The 16,578-nt window shown below is 49.6% G+C and overlaps 4 protein-coding genes across 4 annotated transcripts; 3 read left to right on the top strand and 1 right to left on the bottom strand.

Annotated features, from left to right (window-relative positions):
* Positions 1–412: 412 nt before the first annotated feature.
* On the top strand, positions 413–1,012 carry EI90DRAFT_3086740 (uncharacterized protein; the record flags this gene model as incomplete). The annotated part of the gene is made up of 3 exons (XM_039062203.1): positions 413–437; positions 460–718; positions 740–1,012. Coding segments are annotated over 2 exons (258 nt in total), but the record flags the coding sequence as incomplete, so codon positions are not given.
* A 4,673-nt stretch (positions 1,013–5,685) lies between these two features.
* EI90DRAFT_3134536 (uncharacterized protein) lies at positions 5,686–7,305 on the top strand (the record flags this gene model as incomplete). The annotated part of the gene is made up of 2 exons (XM_039064674.1): positions 5,686–6,284; positions 6,345–7,305. 2 exons carry the CDS (start codon positions 5,686–5,688, stop codon positions 7,303–7,305), a joined length of 1,560 nt encoding a protein of 519 aa, XP_038909101.1.
* A 1,333-nt stretch (positions 7,306–8,638) lies between these two features.
* EI90DRAFT_3086727 (uncharacterized protein) lies at positions 8,639–9,244 on the top strand (the record flags this gene model as incomplete). Its single annotated transcript, XM_039062202.1, has 1 exon — positions 8,639–9,244. A coding segment is annotated over exon 1 (277 nt), but the record flags the coding sequence as incomplete, so codon positions are not given.
* Positions 9,245–10,437: 1,193 nt separating this feature from the next.
* On the bottom strand, positions 10,438–14,220 carry EI90DRAFT_3134535 (uncharacterized protein; the record flags this gene model as incomplete). Its single annotated transcript, XM_039064673.1, has 5 exons — positions 10,438–11,961; positions 12,018–13,607; positions 13,670–13,820; positions 13,875–14,014; positions 14,071–14,220. The coding sequence occupies 5 exons, from the start codon at positions 14,218–14,220 to the stop codon at positions 10,438–10,440; spliced, it is 3,555 nt and encodes a 1,184-aa protein (XP_038909099.1).
* Between the last annotated feature and the right edge of the window lie 2,358 nt (positions 14,221–16,578).

The raw sequence follows: 16,578 nt of genomic DNA, 5'->3' as shown, positions 1-16,578 counted from the left end.
AGGCAACTCATGCCCTTGCCCACTTATGGAAAGCCCTGCGGCAGATTCCATGCATCCCCCCCCGAATCAGCTTGTCGTTCGCAGCTGGCTATTCCTTTAAATTACTCCTATCATAGGGTTCGCTATGTAAGGCTTGGTATAAAGTTTTGGTAACAGGATTACACGCACCTTGAACCCGCGAAGTTTGGGTGTGCGTACACTGATCTGTCGCCGTGCCAGTGACAGGAGGAAAACACAAAGGCAGTGGATGGCAGAATTCGGCATTGCAGCTGCGACTAACCACTTGGTCATATCGCTATGATCCAAACGAAGTAGCCGAGATAGTCTAAGAACAGTGCCCCGAATGAATTTAAATGCGCGTCCTTTGGCCAGGCTCCGGTATGACTTGAAGTCGGCTGCAAGTATGTGTTTACGATTGTTTTGCGTTTGTCGAACCTCATCAGATTTTTAGGACACCTCAATCGTTCGCGTCAGAGGCTACATACGTGCACACCTGGACTTCAGAAATCCAAGAATCGTCCCTCATTATTCAAATCCCCTCCTTCGCCCGACCACAATTGCTTCAGGCAGGCCTCTTCCACATCTCCCAGCTTCCCAACTGCTTTTTACATCCAGTACTTGTATTGTGCGAATGAGGACAATATCTGTGACAGCGGAAAGGAGGTGACGACCGCACTCGGCTCCTCAGTGGCTAGTGCTTATTGGGTGATTGTGCCTTGCCTGTATTCTCTAGGATATAGCTATGGAGTCTCAACCAGGTTCCGCACAGGCTCAGGTCAGTCAATCAGAGTATACTGCCCCCATATATTCCGGCCGTCTAGGTGTATATATCAACTCATGTCTATAATCTCCTCAATGAATGGGCATCGCCCCTTTCCCTGCATCCAGCTTCCAGTTCACGCCGACCAGTCCTCGATTATCCGATTACTTGTCCTACCTGCTTAGATGATGCCAGGCATGGCCCACAGTATCACCACGCTATGCGTCGATGGGTACCGTGACTCCCAGTTGCACGGAGGTCGAATATTCGCATATGGGCTTACTCCTATACAGGCTGCAAAATTGAACGTTTGAATGTCACTGATCAACACCCACTCGTTCTTAGATCTGTACTCATCGGTCCGTTCGGTAACTGGCGCTTTACCAGTAAAGCTATCAATATCAGCGCAGCCTCCTACACATCCTATGGGCGGCCGGAGATTTCTGAACGTGCTAATAAAAATATCTTCATGGCAGCTTGTGCATGCATTACTTTGTCTGGAGTTTTGAAAAGTGCAACATTAAACATGCTAGCTACTGGTTAGGTTCCGCAAGACTTGAGCTGAGGAATGCACTGGCTGGATGCCTTGTACGGTCTATAGATTTGATGTTCAGCTTTCTGTTGGATTCGCTTGCTTTGGGGGATCGCAATCCGTGAGCTCCCTTTGAGTCCACATTTCATGCCGCTGCCAATCTCGCTAGCCGTGCTATTTCTTCAGCGCTAATACGTACAGTAGAGAAGTGCCTTCAATTGGAGGAACGATAGCTTCGCTGAAGCCATTGTCTTCACAAGCTCTCAATCGAACTTACCACACTCGGCTTCGAACGGAGGTTGTTCTCTCCGTTCACAAGGCTGTACGATCGCTAAGATTCATGGCAGAACCGGCAAACAGTTGGAGGGAAAGATGAGGTTTGTGCGGAGTGGTTCTGCAGCAGACAATTTATGGCTTGTTTCCCGTGGTTGGCTTCGGCTATTCTTCTGGATAAGGTTCTTAAGTTGTAGCCAAACGAGTATCTCACTACTAAATGATTGACTTTGGCAGTTCCGAGCCCGCGTAGCTCGGAATTCCCCCGTTTTCGGATGGTGTCTCCCAACAGGAAACCTTCTGTGTCTTTGAACAGTCTCTTGCTCATGAGTTTAGGGTCAGCATCGGCGGGCATCTCAACCTTTCGCCACAGCCTTAAGTCTCTCTCTCTGCCGCAACTCAACGCGGAACACAAAGATCGCCATCGTTCCGCCCCGTTCACATGCTGGTTTTTTCGCCTTGTTATGAAGAGCTGGTCCTGTTATCATTGTAATTCCGACTTTTCTTTGCCTCGGTTTATTGTGGATATACGGAGTGGACATTGCGGGCTCGGGTGACGCCAAATCATGCCCAGAGTGTTGGTGTGGCAGGTGTTCCGAAATTGGTGGGACTACTTGATCTACTAGCAAGCTCCAATTGCAATTCTATTGGCAAGAATATCTCCGAAACTCGGCCATCTGTGGTGTCTGTCATGTTACACTGCGTAGAATATTATTTCTTCTGTCACGCACTACCTGATACTTCTTTGCCACGAGTGGATCAGAGCTTCACAACCCATCTGATCTCCCCGCAGCATCCAAGTAGTTCTTTGTTGGTCTGCCGGCGGAATCCTTTTTCTGTAGAACGGTCAGGATATGAAATGAAGGAAGTCTGGCCCCGTGGGTCTGGTGGAAAGTGGGAGGCTGCTATGAATAGTTTCGAGGTTTCGAGATACAAAGTTCGCGTAGGAGCGCATGCATGCGCCGGCTTCTCATGGTCTTCCGAGTAGGGCTCCTAACAATTCGGTTTTGGTTAGAAACCGAGCCGTCACTGACAAAATTACCGGTTCCATTTGAAGCATTTTATTGCATGTGCCTTCATTCTGTGGTATTCAAACTGTTGCAAACCATGGTTTGCAGTACAACTTTGAGTTGGAGCACAAGGCAATCATTAGGCTCGGTTTCTAACCGAAACCGAACTGTTAGGAGCCCTACTTCCGAAGCAATCCAATGGCGCGAGCGATGCAGTCGGGATTTGTGGATAAACGAACGTCGGTTGAAGTGGCAAGCACTCGGCAGACTGACAAAGGTTCCTTGACTCAAACTCTGCATGTCGGAGTCGAATGAATGGGAATCCAATTACCGAACCGACCACAGCACACCCCGGAATGCCGATCTGAATATGTTCCTCGGGACCAATTCACATCCATCGTGATGACGTGGCAGTGCGGCTATCCCGTCATCACACACTTACTTGAGGGAGTTCCGTCAAACGTTCGTGTGTCATGCGCGCTAGCTTCGCATCTGAACAAGGGACAGACCAATGGTGACGCCAGACGCATCCAAGAAACCATGCGAAGAGTCGCAGAATAGCGAATCCAATCAATCGCGATCTTCAGAAGTTCGCTAGATGGGGTTCGTTTCTCGATGGGCATTGAGGTTGAACTAGACACTAAGCAGTGCTGAGCGGAGCGAGCATCACACCTTGCCGAGTCATAGCATTAGACCTATCAGGGTCCTGGAACTTGCCCATGGTCGGGCCAAGACCTCTCCCTCTGTCCTTGGCTGCACGGCAAAAGAGTTGGCCGAATGTATTGTGTGAATTGCATGTACTTCACTGCCTTGCCCTCCGTCCAATTAGTTCCCTTCTGACCTTGCGTGCGTTTATCAAGTCTCAGGTGCGTTGCCTCACCTTATTGGTTTGTACCTAACCCCTTTATCCCCACTGTCCACAGTGTCCAGGACCAGTGTCCGTTTTAGAGTGGCCACATCCCCTTTCCCTCTCATTACCTGACTGAAATGTTTCTGCTTTGGGTTGCCTTTCTTTAGCCCACTCGACGGCGGCGAGAATTGGTGAGCCTGAGAACCTAGGGGTTCATCCACCATCTGTTATTTCTGCTTGGATTTATATTTCTATCCTTTCTCGCATTTCACGCGTTCGTCCCAATCTTGGGATTTCGCCTTGGAGGAGTCTAGCGGGAATGGCTACTTAGACCATCCCAAGGCGGAGTTCGCCGAACCTGCCTATCCCCTTTTTTGCCGTCGTGCTCGCGCTAATCTGAACTAGTAAGTCTTGCATAAGGCGGGCACTGTGGGTATGCCATTAGACTCCGCTTTGTCTACACAGTAGACTGCGGCAACGTTACGCGACTTGCCTTAGCTTCTCGGGTTCTTCCGCTTTTTCGCGGCCCCTTCCGACCTTGCATTGATGCTGCGTTCTGCTGCGATCTCGATAGCCTTCACCGACCGTTCCTCAATGTCTACAACTTCCGTAAATGTGGGTCGAACTTGGGGAACCCATTAATAAGCCACATGGAGGCAAGGAGAACTCCCATGTTGCGGCTCAATAACAGGAAGGTGATTTTCGCATTGTTGAAGATAGGAAAGGGGTATACTTAGGTGTGCCTTATTCTGTTCACCGTGGCCCTGGCACCCTTGGCAACCAAACTGGCCGTGTGGTAACTGGTGGGGATAGCGGTCTCCGCCATTCGCTTAAGGTCTCGGCTGGGCATGATGGATGCCCATTAAGCGCTTAATAGTGCTTCTCATCTTCCTTATGGAATTGGGCGTTGTAATTTGATATGGGTATTTACACGCGCAGTGGAGTTGATCGAACCATCAGAATCTCGGGTGCTTCGTGTTTCGTGGTATGGCTTGAGTTGACCTACCCAATTTCGGAGCGAACGAGGGCCAACCACGTATGTGTCCTATGAGGGACTAGAACCAGGCGCAAAGCTGGCCTACGATATTGTGGATTTTACAGTGAAGAAACACCATTTGTGCTGATAAATATCTCCCATTATTGCAGTAGCAGCAACGTCATGAGCGAATGTAGTCCCCACACCAGCTTACGCTAGTGCTGGGATGACTTGTATCCCAGGAGCTACTCAACGTCAATAGTATCTCTGACCCCCCTGATTTCAGTCGACATCTTCCCCTTGTGGCTAAGTGAGAGAACATTAGAAAGACGGCATGCACTCCTGTCGCCAAGGGTCCCTTCACCACTATTCAGATGTCCCCGTTACTCCGGCACCAAGATCCAGTGCAATGAGCCTTTTACCAGAGACGTAGGCGCCATGTGTTGACCCGCCTGTGAACCTCTTTTCATATCCTTTAGTACTTGCCAATGTTCCGGGCACAAGCTGCTTCCGCCGGACATGGTGTCCCCCGCGTTTACGAGTGGGCGCATATAAGAGGCAACACTATGGATTTATATCGCTTCTGGCAATGTTGTCCTCACACTGCATGCATCGCGCTGATCGATGCAAATCTCAGCCTTTTGCTTGCGTCGCGGCTGTGTTCATGGAAGGCGGAAGAGTCACAAAACATTACTGCGGCTGTCACGACCAGGCACCGAAGGGAGCTTTGCTTGCTAGTCTATTTCAATAGAGGTTGATTACCCGCCTAGCGGATACCTTGCTCGTGTACCGGTACAAATGGCAAATGATCCTCTCCATCTTGGCTGTTCATTATGCATCTGACGTCGTGCCAAACCACTCCAATGCAACCAACACATGTTTCCGCTCAGTGCGCAGCATCCAGCCTTCGCTCAGTTCCTTTATCTGATGTCTTGTGATACAGACTCGGCTATGGATGAATGGCAATGGTCTTTTTTTAATTATAGGGTCAAGGTACGCGGTTATAACTCCCGATCAAACCTCGACTAGATAACAGAAAACGGACTTTCTAATATATTCCATTTTTCGCACGTTTGTAATGCTGAGGCCACTTACTTCGTATGTGAGAACCCAGGGCACGTCCTCGGCCTTGGCGCTTGGACTGTACGCGAGTCCTGTATGTGGAGATGATAGACATTTGAGCTTTGCATATAAGGAGTCGTGTCGGAGTTAGGCACTTCATCATCACCTTGCCGTCTGCTGCTCTCCGCTTCCCTCTTCTCCCACCAACCTTGCTCCTTCAGCATGACTTCTGCGAGCGAAGTGAGGCGCATCCTGGCGCTTTACGACGCTACCGAGAAGCGCAACATTTCCACCTATATTCTCGGCATTATGCTGTACAAGTTTGGTCTCGAGCAGTTCAACGGTTCAGTCGTGACGATGGCTACCGATCGCTTCAAAGCTGATCATACCTTTGGCAAATTGGCCGTCTTGACCGGTCTGAACTATGCCATGCAATGTGTTGGCGCCATCCTCATTGCCCCCCTTGTTAAGAAAGCGCCCACACGTACGGTGCTCTCTGCCGCGATCTTCATATTCTCCATCATGTCCGCTGTCCTCCTCGTTGTCGATGCTGCCACCGGTGGTAAGATCAAAGCCAACAACAACGACCAAGTCGAGTACGGTAGTTGGAATCCCAACGGTCTCTTCCCTATCTATATCATCTCGGGTATCGCCTACGGCATGGTTGAACTCATTCGCCGGGTTATCCCCAGAGACATTGTGGGTGCAAACCCGGAGAAGTTGAGGAGGATGGACGCTTTGGTGCACATCATGTATGAATTGTCTGGTACAGGAGGCGCCTTTGCCAGCACGCAACTTATTGCCAAGCTGGGCAACAACTAGTGAGTTACGACTAGGACTAGGGAGGGTGAAGTCGAAAACTGACATGAGTATCATTTGAGCTCCTTCATCATCACACCTCCTCTCTTTGCGCTGGCGGCCATCGTTTGGTACCAAATCTCTGCCCTCTCCTTCGGGGTTAGGGACTTTCAAGCAGGCGGCCCCGTTGTAATCGGGCGCGAGCAACGTAACCCCTTCATCGGCTACACTCTCGCTGTCATCGAAGGTTTCCGACTCTTCATCCTTTCGATCATCAAGGGGGCCCAACTGGTCCTCTTACATCGTAAATATGTATGGTTATTCTTTTCGTACAGTGTAGCGCTTCATTGCCACCGCTATCTTGAAAACGCCATCGCCCCCATTTACGCCCGTCGTACCCTCAACAATTCGAGCCTTTCTCAAGCCCTCGTGGCGTTTTCCAACTTGGGTGAATTGTTCGGTGCCCTTTTCGTCTTTATTTTTGCCAGCAATGTCAAGACCCCAATTCCCTGGCTTCGCCTGGACGCTTTACTCCTGATGATCATTTGGGTCGTTCCGTTCTTCAAGCGTGAGCAACACGGGACTATCATCGCATACCAACTGGGTGCCTGTTTCATCCCTATCTCATTCGGGTGGGCCACTGGTGACGTTTCATTAGCCGCATATATCCAGTCATCTCTCACCCACTCGGACGACGAGGACGACTCCCAGGTTTCTTCCCTCGGGAGTATCATGGCTTTCCTCTACTCGGCATACATCATTATTTACGCTGTCATCTCGAAAGTCCTCGGAGACTACGTTGACCGAGTCATCGTCCGCAAGGGCAGCGTGTACGACGCCCTCATTCACGTCGGCGGCATCCACTTCAGTGTGTTAGCATTCATCATCTTGGTCTCCACTTTTGTTCCCAAGGGCGCCTTCGCTTTCAACCCCGAGATCATTCACATGAATGAGAGGCCTGGCGTATCCGACCGGTACAACGTTGAAGCCCGCAAGGCACAACCCAGTGATGATGAAGGGAGTGAAGAGAAGCTCGCACCCTAAGATATGCTAGCTTGGATAACACAGGTGTTCTCGCGCCTACCCTTCTTAATACCGCGAACGAAAAGGCTCAATAAAGGCCCTATGCTAGTTAACATATCTCATCTCCCGCTTAGCCCTTTTCGCTCCTTGCTTCGCGTTTCTCTCTCTCTCGGGTTACACCTCGTGTTTACATTGATGGGACGACGGTTTGTTGACACCCTCGTATTCGATGCCGCGATTCCTGTATGATAACAATGGGTTCTTCTGACGCATTTGTATCGCCCCTGAGATCCCTTTGTGCATATCCTTACGTTTCTTTTGTCAACGGGTTGTTGTTGGGTTACTTGCGGTGGTAGGGATATGATGAAATGAAGTGAAGTTTGGCCCCGTGGGTTTATTCGGGCTGGTGGAAGGTCGCTGTGAATATTTTCGAGATATATGTGATGCGCCATGCAGAGACTCAGGTGGGTTGATGTCCATGGTCATCACAAAGTTTGGGTCGCATGCGATGCAGTCAAGACTCGTGGGTGTTAGGCTCGAACTAATAAAGTCCACGATTCCAAGGATAACTCGAGTGCACATGATGTTGATTGAAGCGACACCACAATTAATTAAAGGTGCAACTCGGCAGAATGACAAGGTAGGCACGAATGAATAGTAACTCAATTACTGAATTGATTACGGGACTTCCTCGGGACCATTTACTTCGAGGCATCTCCGGTTCAATTGGAACCCAAACCCGTTTGCTCTTTTTCTCCGATTTTGACCCTCCCTATTCGATCCCGAGAACATTTCCTGATCCCCCGAGGTTGAAACGAAGGTTAGAAAATCACATTCTTCCCCACCCTCATTATGGCTATCTGCGAACGAGATACACGCGTGATGCAACATTTGCACTCATAGTAGTACTACTATCTGCATCCATTCTGGCTTGGAGCTGTGTCCATTTCGTGGATCAACTATCTTTTTTCTTTTGCGTCCCACGATCTTGGTCCTGACCGCTGGCACCAACAGGCTCCATGTTTTACCAGCTTTGTGGAGCAAAGATGCCAACAATGTCCCTAATGAGGAAGTGAGACTAGCGTTCCTTGTACGCTTCTCGCTTTCGATGCCCACAGCCACTGAATATAATGTTTCCCGTTGCTTGCATGATTCATAATGGTGATGATGTCAATATGTGTATCTCGCGCTTGCGGATGGCATCGATGACGAGATCACTAGCATTGCCTGGACCGTCAAGGTATGTTGACATGCCGCTTCACTGTTCTTGAGCCCTTCATTGAATTTGCCAGTCTGGAGGCGGTTGTTCACCAAGTTCAGTCTTCCTAACAAATACGGTATATATCTTCCCTTCTGACGGTTAGTGATGCTGTTCGTCGCACAAACCCACAGTTTGACTGAGATTTGGCCCGCTTCATTAGCCAACAGACACATCTACGGACATATTCACCGACACCCTTTCCGGTATGGATTTGGTTGTTTTCTTACTTGTTCTCGACTGATACCAGTTACTCCTCTGTGGACAAGTACCACTCATTCTCCACCAATCCACCAACCAGTTGAACTACAAACACCGGGTTGTCCGACCGCCGCGATCATTGGGGGAGGAGTGGCTGGCCTGGCCCTCATCGTTGGATTCATGAAATAACAGCAGCCTGGGATTACGGCGCCTCTCCGATGGATGCCAACAATTTCAATCAAAGATGTAGCCCTCAGGATAGTCCCTCCGCCTCCGGGCGTATAATCCTCACGCTCATGCGATGCGATGCCCCATCAATGAGTGATTTCTATCTCTTGTCACTCGTCCATAATGGTAAAAGCATTTTTATTCTATGCATCCTTCCGATGTCAACGTTAACGTCTTGGCATCGTCTTTCTCCTTTCTCGTTTTCTTGGTCAAAAATGGCTCTGCTGTCACTACATACTCTTTGAACCATTGGTGGCAGTGGTTGGTTGGTTGGTTGTGTGGGCGTGGTACGTGCTCAGCTTAGACTTGAGGAGCCACGAAGGTGGATGAATGCCAAGTGGATGTGAAGGAAATAGAGTCCTATTTCTATTGAGGGCTAGTGTCTCTGCACGTAAATAGACTAGCTACATAAGTAGGGGACATGGCAAAGAGTCGTAGGAGGCGTCGGGGCAGGCTCCCAAAGCAAAGCAGTCTTGAATCACTTTTCACTTCTCGCCACGAATTCCAGGCTGTGGTTGATAGGCCAATATGTCAAGGCAGAACAATGTCGTTCCTTTTCGTGCAGTAGAATTAGAACTCGTCAACGGTTCCGTCGGCTCCCCCTGCTCCGCGCATAGCGGCGGACGATCACTCTGGTTCTAGGCGAGAAGAGGGACAGGGGACATTGCACCCTGAGTGAAGTTAAACGTCGATCTTGTGGATTCAATTTTGAGGTAAGATGGTGTGGGGGGAGGGGGGGGGGGAATTGCTGTGTGAAAAGGTTTCGTGGTATAGATAACATGTTGGGTCCCTTGGTGGTCTTCACGAATTTGGCAGGAGGGGTCCGTATACGCGCTGGCTCGTCGTATCTTCCGATACCTCTAATGCGCAAGCAATGCAGGAATATGACAGCCGAAGCCCATAGACGCAAGCATCAGAGCACTCATAATAAAACTAGCGATGATATGGTAACTATCCTTCTACATAGCGCTGGGATGAGCAACGAATGACGGGCGCCAAAGAGAAACGGGTTGTTCGATGGAAGGTTGGACTCTAGGATGATGATCAATGCCGTACAATGAGCTACCGTGACCGCAGATTGATCACGCCATCCCGGGCAGGAGCTTGGTTTCACAGAGTGCATCGAGATGCCGGTCGAGTTGGAGTGTTAGGGGCCGAATCGGGATGTGGAATGTCAGGTAAACGGCAGCCAAACACTCGCATCACCAGGGGCGCCTCGGAATTTTGTCCCAGATTGGAAAGTGATATCTCAAGACTCTGAGCCGAATTTGGAATGTATGGTGTTGGCGGGCAGGCGCTAGAGCTTGTTCATTCAGGGGGAATATGACAGAGTTTGCAATGTGAAAGCAAAATCAGATGCAGTTAGGTGATATGTGGTAGATGGAAATAGAAGCGAACTCCTCCAATGAAATGTAGAAAGAGCAACTATGGCAAATGCGGCATGGGTGGTATCGAATGAACGGCAACTACTCATGCCAAAATTTGTGTCTTTCCTCATTTACAAGGAGGGCTTCAGAATGCTGTCCGAGATGGTCGAGGGATGTTTCAAGATTGCCAAGCGCTGCAGTCAAATCAGAGGCATATGAGGCCGGATGGACAGCAACGAGCTCGCGCCATAATTTGGTGCTTTCTTCAATCGCCGGGAGTGCCTCAGAATACCGTCCGAGATCGAGAAATGACCAGTTAAGATCGTGAAGCGCTCGAGCCAAATTAGGGGTGTGTGAGGTTGGATGGACTGTGACTAGCTCACGCCAGAGTTTGACGCTTTCTTTGATCACAGGAAGCGCCTCGGAGTACTGTCCGAGTTCGAGCAATACCCAGTTAAAATCGCGAAGTGCTCGAGCCAAATCAGGGGTGTATGAGGTTGGATGGACGGCAACTAGCTCACGCCAGAGTCTGATACCTTCTTCAATCACCGGGAGCGCCTCAGAATGCCGCCCGAGATAGCTCATTGATACTCCAAGACTCAGGAGCGCTTGAGCTAAATCAGGGGTGTATGAGGTCGGATGGACAGCAACTAGTTTTCGCCAGAGTTTGGTGCTTTCTTCGCTCGCTGAGAACGCCTCGGAATACCTTCCAAGGTTGATGAGTGATGTTTCAAGATTCTGGAGGGCTCGAGCCAAATAGGAGGTATACGAGGCCGGATGGACAGCAATGAGCTCGCGCCACAATTTGATGCTTTCTTCGATCGACAGGAGTGCCTCAGAAAACCGTCCAAGCTCGAGCAATGACCAGTTAAGACCGTGAAGCACTCGAGCCAAATAAGGGGTGTATGAGGTCGGATGGACGGCAACTAGCTCACGCCAGAGTCTGACACTCTCTTCGATCACTGGGAGTGCCTCGGAATGCCGTCCGAGATAGTTGAGTGATACTTGAAGACGCAGGAGCGCTTGAGCTAAATCAGGGGTGTATGAGGTCGGATGGACCGCAACTAGTTCACGCCAGAGTTTGATGCTTTCTTCGATCGCTGAGAGCGCCTCAGAATGCCGTCCAAGGTAAGTGAATGATGGTTCAAGATGCCGGAGCGCCCGAGCCAAATCAGGGGTGTATGAGGTCGGATGGATGGCAACTAGCTTGCGCCAGAGTGTGATGCTCTCTTCGATCACTGACAGTGCCTCGGAATGTCGTTCGAGATTGGAGAGCGATCTTCTAAGACTCACGAGCGCTCGAGCCAAATTAGGGGTGTATGAAGTCGGATGGACGGCAACTGCCTTGCGGAAGAGTTCGACACTTTCTTCATTCGCAGAGAGTGACTCGGAATACCGTCCAAGGTTGGCAAGTGATACACCAAGATCTCCAAGTGACCGAGCCAAATCAGCAGTGTAGGAATCAGGGTCCGCGGACACAAGGCAACGACAGAGCCCAACAGAGTCATTTGCCAACTCATATGCCTCCTGCAATCTCGAAAAGAATGCAAGATTACTGTGCACATTCCCAAATACTTTGACCAGCATTTGAATGACTTCTTTTGAAGTTTGATCTACACTCAACTGAAGGAACATGCGACTGAATAAGGATGAGTTATGAATGCTGTTATAATCCATACCTTGGCCCACTCAGGGAATGATGATATACTAATATACCCGCCTGTCCTCACACAGACTTCCACCCAGTGCACCATTTGTTGATCGAGGAATGCGTGAAATGACCCATTGAGTACTTCCAGTGGCTCCCGAACTTGATTGAGGTGATGCGCGATATACCGACATGCGTAATACAGCTGTTCCGACAGCGTCCCTTCCGCAATAGATGGCAGCTCAGCCTTTTCCGACAAACCCTCTTCAATCAACCCCAAACCTTTCACAGAGGAAAGATCCTTGTTCATGATATCGATACAGCGTAGAGTCACTTTGGCATTCTCCCTCCTCACATCCACTGCAAACCGATGATGTGTTGGTGATTGTGAACCGACTCGCTCTGTGGGAAAATCACGGAAGGATTGATGTAACACACGAATCGGTATGTGAGAATCCCCAACTCCCGAGACGAGCGGAGAGAGTTCTTCTAACGTATAGTGGACAGGAGACTTCAGGTGTGGTGACAGGATCGCATCCCAAGCCGCTACGGATAATGGCTGTTGCACGATTAGGATCGAGCCCATCACAATTGGATAGTCGTGCATAAAATCGTCGTTCCCCCAGTCGCACTGCTCTAAAACTCTTGTATACAGCCTATCCATCTCACCCTCAGCGGGAGCCTTCGATCGATTCGCACCAGTATCGAGAAGCTCCTCCAGCATCCTCATAAGAGGACGACGTGTGTTCTGCATATAGCGGAACACAGTACTGATCCAAATGAACAACCCGCCTGCACGTCCCAAAATGTCTTGGACCAATTTATCCTCGTCATTGAGTTCGCCTTTCAAATGGGGATGCATATTCATCAGCTCACGTAGCTGCATACGGACGTAGATATCGCAGTCCCGAACATTGGCATCGTCCGAGAGATCAATGCTGAGCCGATCAATGACGGAATAGTTCGAGAGACAGGGACCAAGAAGGCCAAATTGCCTTGAGGTGACAAAGAATTTGATGTTTGAGGGTAACTTGGGAACCTGTTCCCAAAGTATTTTGGCAAGGTACTTGAATGCTTGTTCATCGCATTCATCCAAGGCATCAATAATGACCATCCCAGGGCTATCGGAAGGCGGCGCCTTCGGACGGAAAGGCTCCGCCACTAATTTCTCGAATTGCATCGGGAAGGAGGCAGTTGCGAGAGTCGGGTCTTTCTGGATGGTGGATATGAGATAGGAACGATACGTTGGGTCGTGCGTTGCGAGCGATCGGGCCATTCCGCTGAACAAATGATCCGGGCGCGATTGCTCCCCGGCTTTGAAGAAGAAACTGAGCAGCAACATCCCTCCTTTGCTGCACTCCTCAGCGATCGAGTGAGCAAGAGATGTCTTGCCGGCGCCGGCCACGGCTGTCACCAGTAGGACACGGTTCTCGCTATTTCCCTCGTTACGACACCAGGTCATAATGTCCTCGATCAAACCAGTCCTCGTGCCTTCCAAGCATGCCTGAGTCAAATCGTGATGGGCGACAGCAGGGTATCGGAGTTTGTCCAGAACTGAGGAATTCTCGATTTCACGATTTAATCGATCTTGATTATTTCCTAGTTCCAAGTTCGTCCCCAGCTGCGCAGTTAGGATAATGAGATCAAAGTAGTAACATAACCGTGAGGGCCAAGCGTAATTACCTGAAATAATGCTAAGGCTTCGTCAAGATGTCGCTTCAAATCGTTAATTCTGCCAGGCTTCTTCATATGAGAGAAGAAATTGCGGATGCCTGACCGCTTTCCCATCTTTTCACTCAGCCTGCCGATTTCGGTTTGAATGCGCTGCAGCGCCCTTTGAAACACCTATGTTATACGAGGGCGAGAACAAAGAGCAAATGCTACATACTGATTTAGCTTTCTGATGTTCCCCACCCACGCTCCTTCGCTGGATGCATCATATGAGTCAAGGGCCGCGACCACACGGGCCGTTGCGTCTACAACATATCTTCCGAAACGCTCCCATTCCTCCTTACTCTCTTTGAACTTCTACACATTCCAGATTATCAAATTTCGTCCCAAACTCGGTGCAAATCGCTACGAACTTTGACCTCATCGAGGATAAAGAGTGCTGCCCCGGTGGCAGCTTGTAAGGGAGGGAGCACACCTGACGCAGAATTGACCGCATTGAGAACTGGAACCGCAACGTCACCTCCCGCGGAAATGATGTCATGGAGCCTTTGCTTCAGAGACATGGCGGATAACGGACGAAGCGATTGGACGCGGACGATGATGATGATCAAGCGCAGATCACAGCCCAGTTTGTCCCATTATGGGAAGTCCTGCGGCAGATTCCATTAATCCTTGGCTACTCGCAACTATCCATTCCACTGTCATCTTATATAGATGGGGCTTGGTATGAAATTCAGTACAACACCTTGGGCCAGGGCGAAGTTTGGCCCATACAGTGATTTCCCTGTGTCATCCAGCTTCTATCTCTCCGGGACCGAACAAAGTAGCCACGATGGTTAGGAATGGCGCCTCGAGATCAGTGAATGAATTTGGTCAAGGCTCCAATATAGACTGTGAACGAGTCAGGTGCAAGTGTGAGGCGACGAGCGACATTTGAGAGAGTAGGATCCAAGGAGAAAAGAATCGGTCAATGCTCTGGAGCCCCCGTCCGCCTCCGACTCTGTTTGGCATTGTTCCGCATTTGAATTGAACCGTGAATCTTGGCATCATCCAAGGATCCCATCGTTCTTCAAATGTCCCTCATACCTTGATGTTTAGCATGCAATTGAAACGGTCAAGCATGACCTGTAATCTCACCCCACTGACCGCTGATTGATTGTCCTGAAACGAGCAACTTATAGTTTGATTCAATTTCCTCCAGCTTTTTCGCAGGGACTTTCATTGGAATCTCCCTGATCTCCTGGCTATTGCTTTCGGGAAATGTATCGTACTACCGTAAAGTCAAAAGACCAACTTCCTCAAGCGAGGCCTACGCTGCTTGAAATCCCCTCGCTTCAGATGGCGTCTCCCAAGAGGGAACACCTTAAGACTGGATTAATCCAATGGCAATTGTTCCAATGCACATCGGCACGAACGCACCCTCTTCAAAACTCAGTCGTCTGCAAGGTACAGTGATCGATGTCTGTGACGTTTACACTGCATTAGAACTTGACAGATCTGCTCTCCCTGTTATACTCACAGCGGCGGACGATTGTTCGTTCTCTGTAGATCTGCTGGCAGTGCCTCCCGTACGTACATCTCAGAAGTGCGGCGGGGACATGTTGAGATGAAGTGAGGATTGGTCTCACGAGTTTTCCATTCAGGCTAGTATGTAGAAGATGGGGAATTGCTATGGATATACACTGTATGTGATGCACAGGAGACTTAATTATGGGGTTGGTGTCCATCATTATTGCCACAACGTTTGGACTAGCCTCTCGTGCTTTCCGCGACAACCCAATGCGAACGATCAGGGTAGTAAAGACTAGGTATTCGGAACAGTGGCAGCATGAGGGCCAGATAAGGCGCGCCAAGCGCAGCGTCCGGGCTGACAAAGGTCCCGGAGAAAACTCCGGAGCGACCATGAATGGCAACTCATTCACTGAATTGATTATGGCACTCCGAAATAAATGTAAGTAGGTGGGACCAATTCACTTCGGGGCTTCTCCCGTTCAACTGGAACCCATCCCCGTTCGCTCTTTCTCTCCGATTTTGGTCCTCACTATTTGATCTTGATTCCCTGAGGCTGAAACGATGACCCAAAATCAAATTCTTTTCGCCCTCACCACGGTTCTTGGCTTTTCGCGAACGAGATACACAATGTTTGCACTCACAATACTGCTGTCTGCATCCATTCTGGCTTGGTGTTTCGTTAATCAACTATCTCTTTTTTATGCTTCCCACGGTCTTGGTCCTGACCAACAGACTCCATATTTTGCCGGCATTGTGGTGCAACGATGCCAATTTGAATATCCCTACCATCTACTGAGGAAGCGAGATTAGCGCATGTAAGGAGTGGTACTGTACTCACACGAGCAACTACCTGTCACGCGTCACACGAGCGGGGGTGTCGGCATTTCCCGGTTGAAAGGTATGCCGGGGGGGCCCGGACATGTAACTTCATGTACTTACATGCAAGGTCTAAAACAACATTGGGGTGACCAAATTCAAGTAAATAGGCTATTGAGGTCATGTTTGCGGGTCTGGCCAATGGGGGAATGCTTGTTATGTCAAAACCCTGAACCAACTGATGCTTGCAGAGTGTCCCCTCCCTATTATCCCCAAACCCAACCCATTTAATGAGCCCAGAGTTATTCCCACCTAGTTGATACTGTTGGAAATGCGAGTCACCGGAGATATCCACGGGCATGTGGAGGATAATGTGGAGGATTTTACTAAGCATGCAGCCTGCACAGGAGTTGCCTTACGTAGATTTTCCTCTTTATTCATTCCTTTGTATATATATATGCACGGACATTATCCCCAAATCACGAGTTATATTCCCGCTTCTATCTTACATCTGTGCTATGAGTGAGCCGCTAGGAACCGGGTTGCCTTATCCGGAACGCCATTTCCAACGGATACCTCATCCCATCCCATCG

This window comes from Cantharellus anzutake (assembly GCF_015039405.1).
Source record: "Cantharellus anzutake strain C23 chromosome Unknown EI90scaffold_120, whole genome shotgun sequence".
In the NCBI taxonomy this organism is placed as follows: domain Eukaryota; kingdom Fungi; phylum Basidiomycota; class Agaricomycetes; order Cantharellales; family Hydnaceae; genus Cantharellus; species Cantharellus anzutake.
Note: the sequence above shows the minus strand (reverse complement) of the source record. Positions and strands in the feature narration are given on the sequence as shown.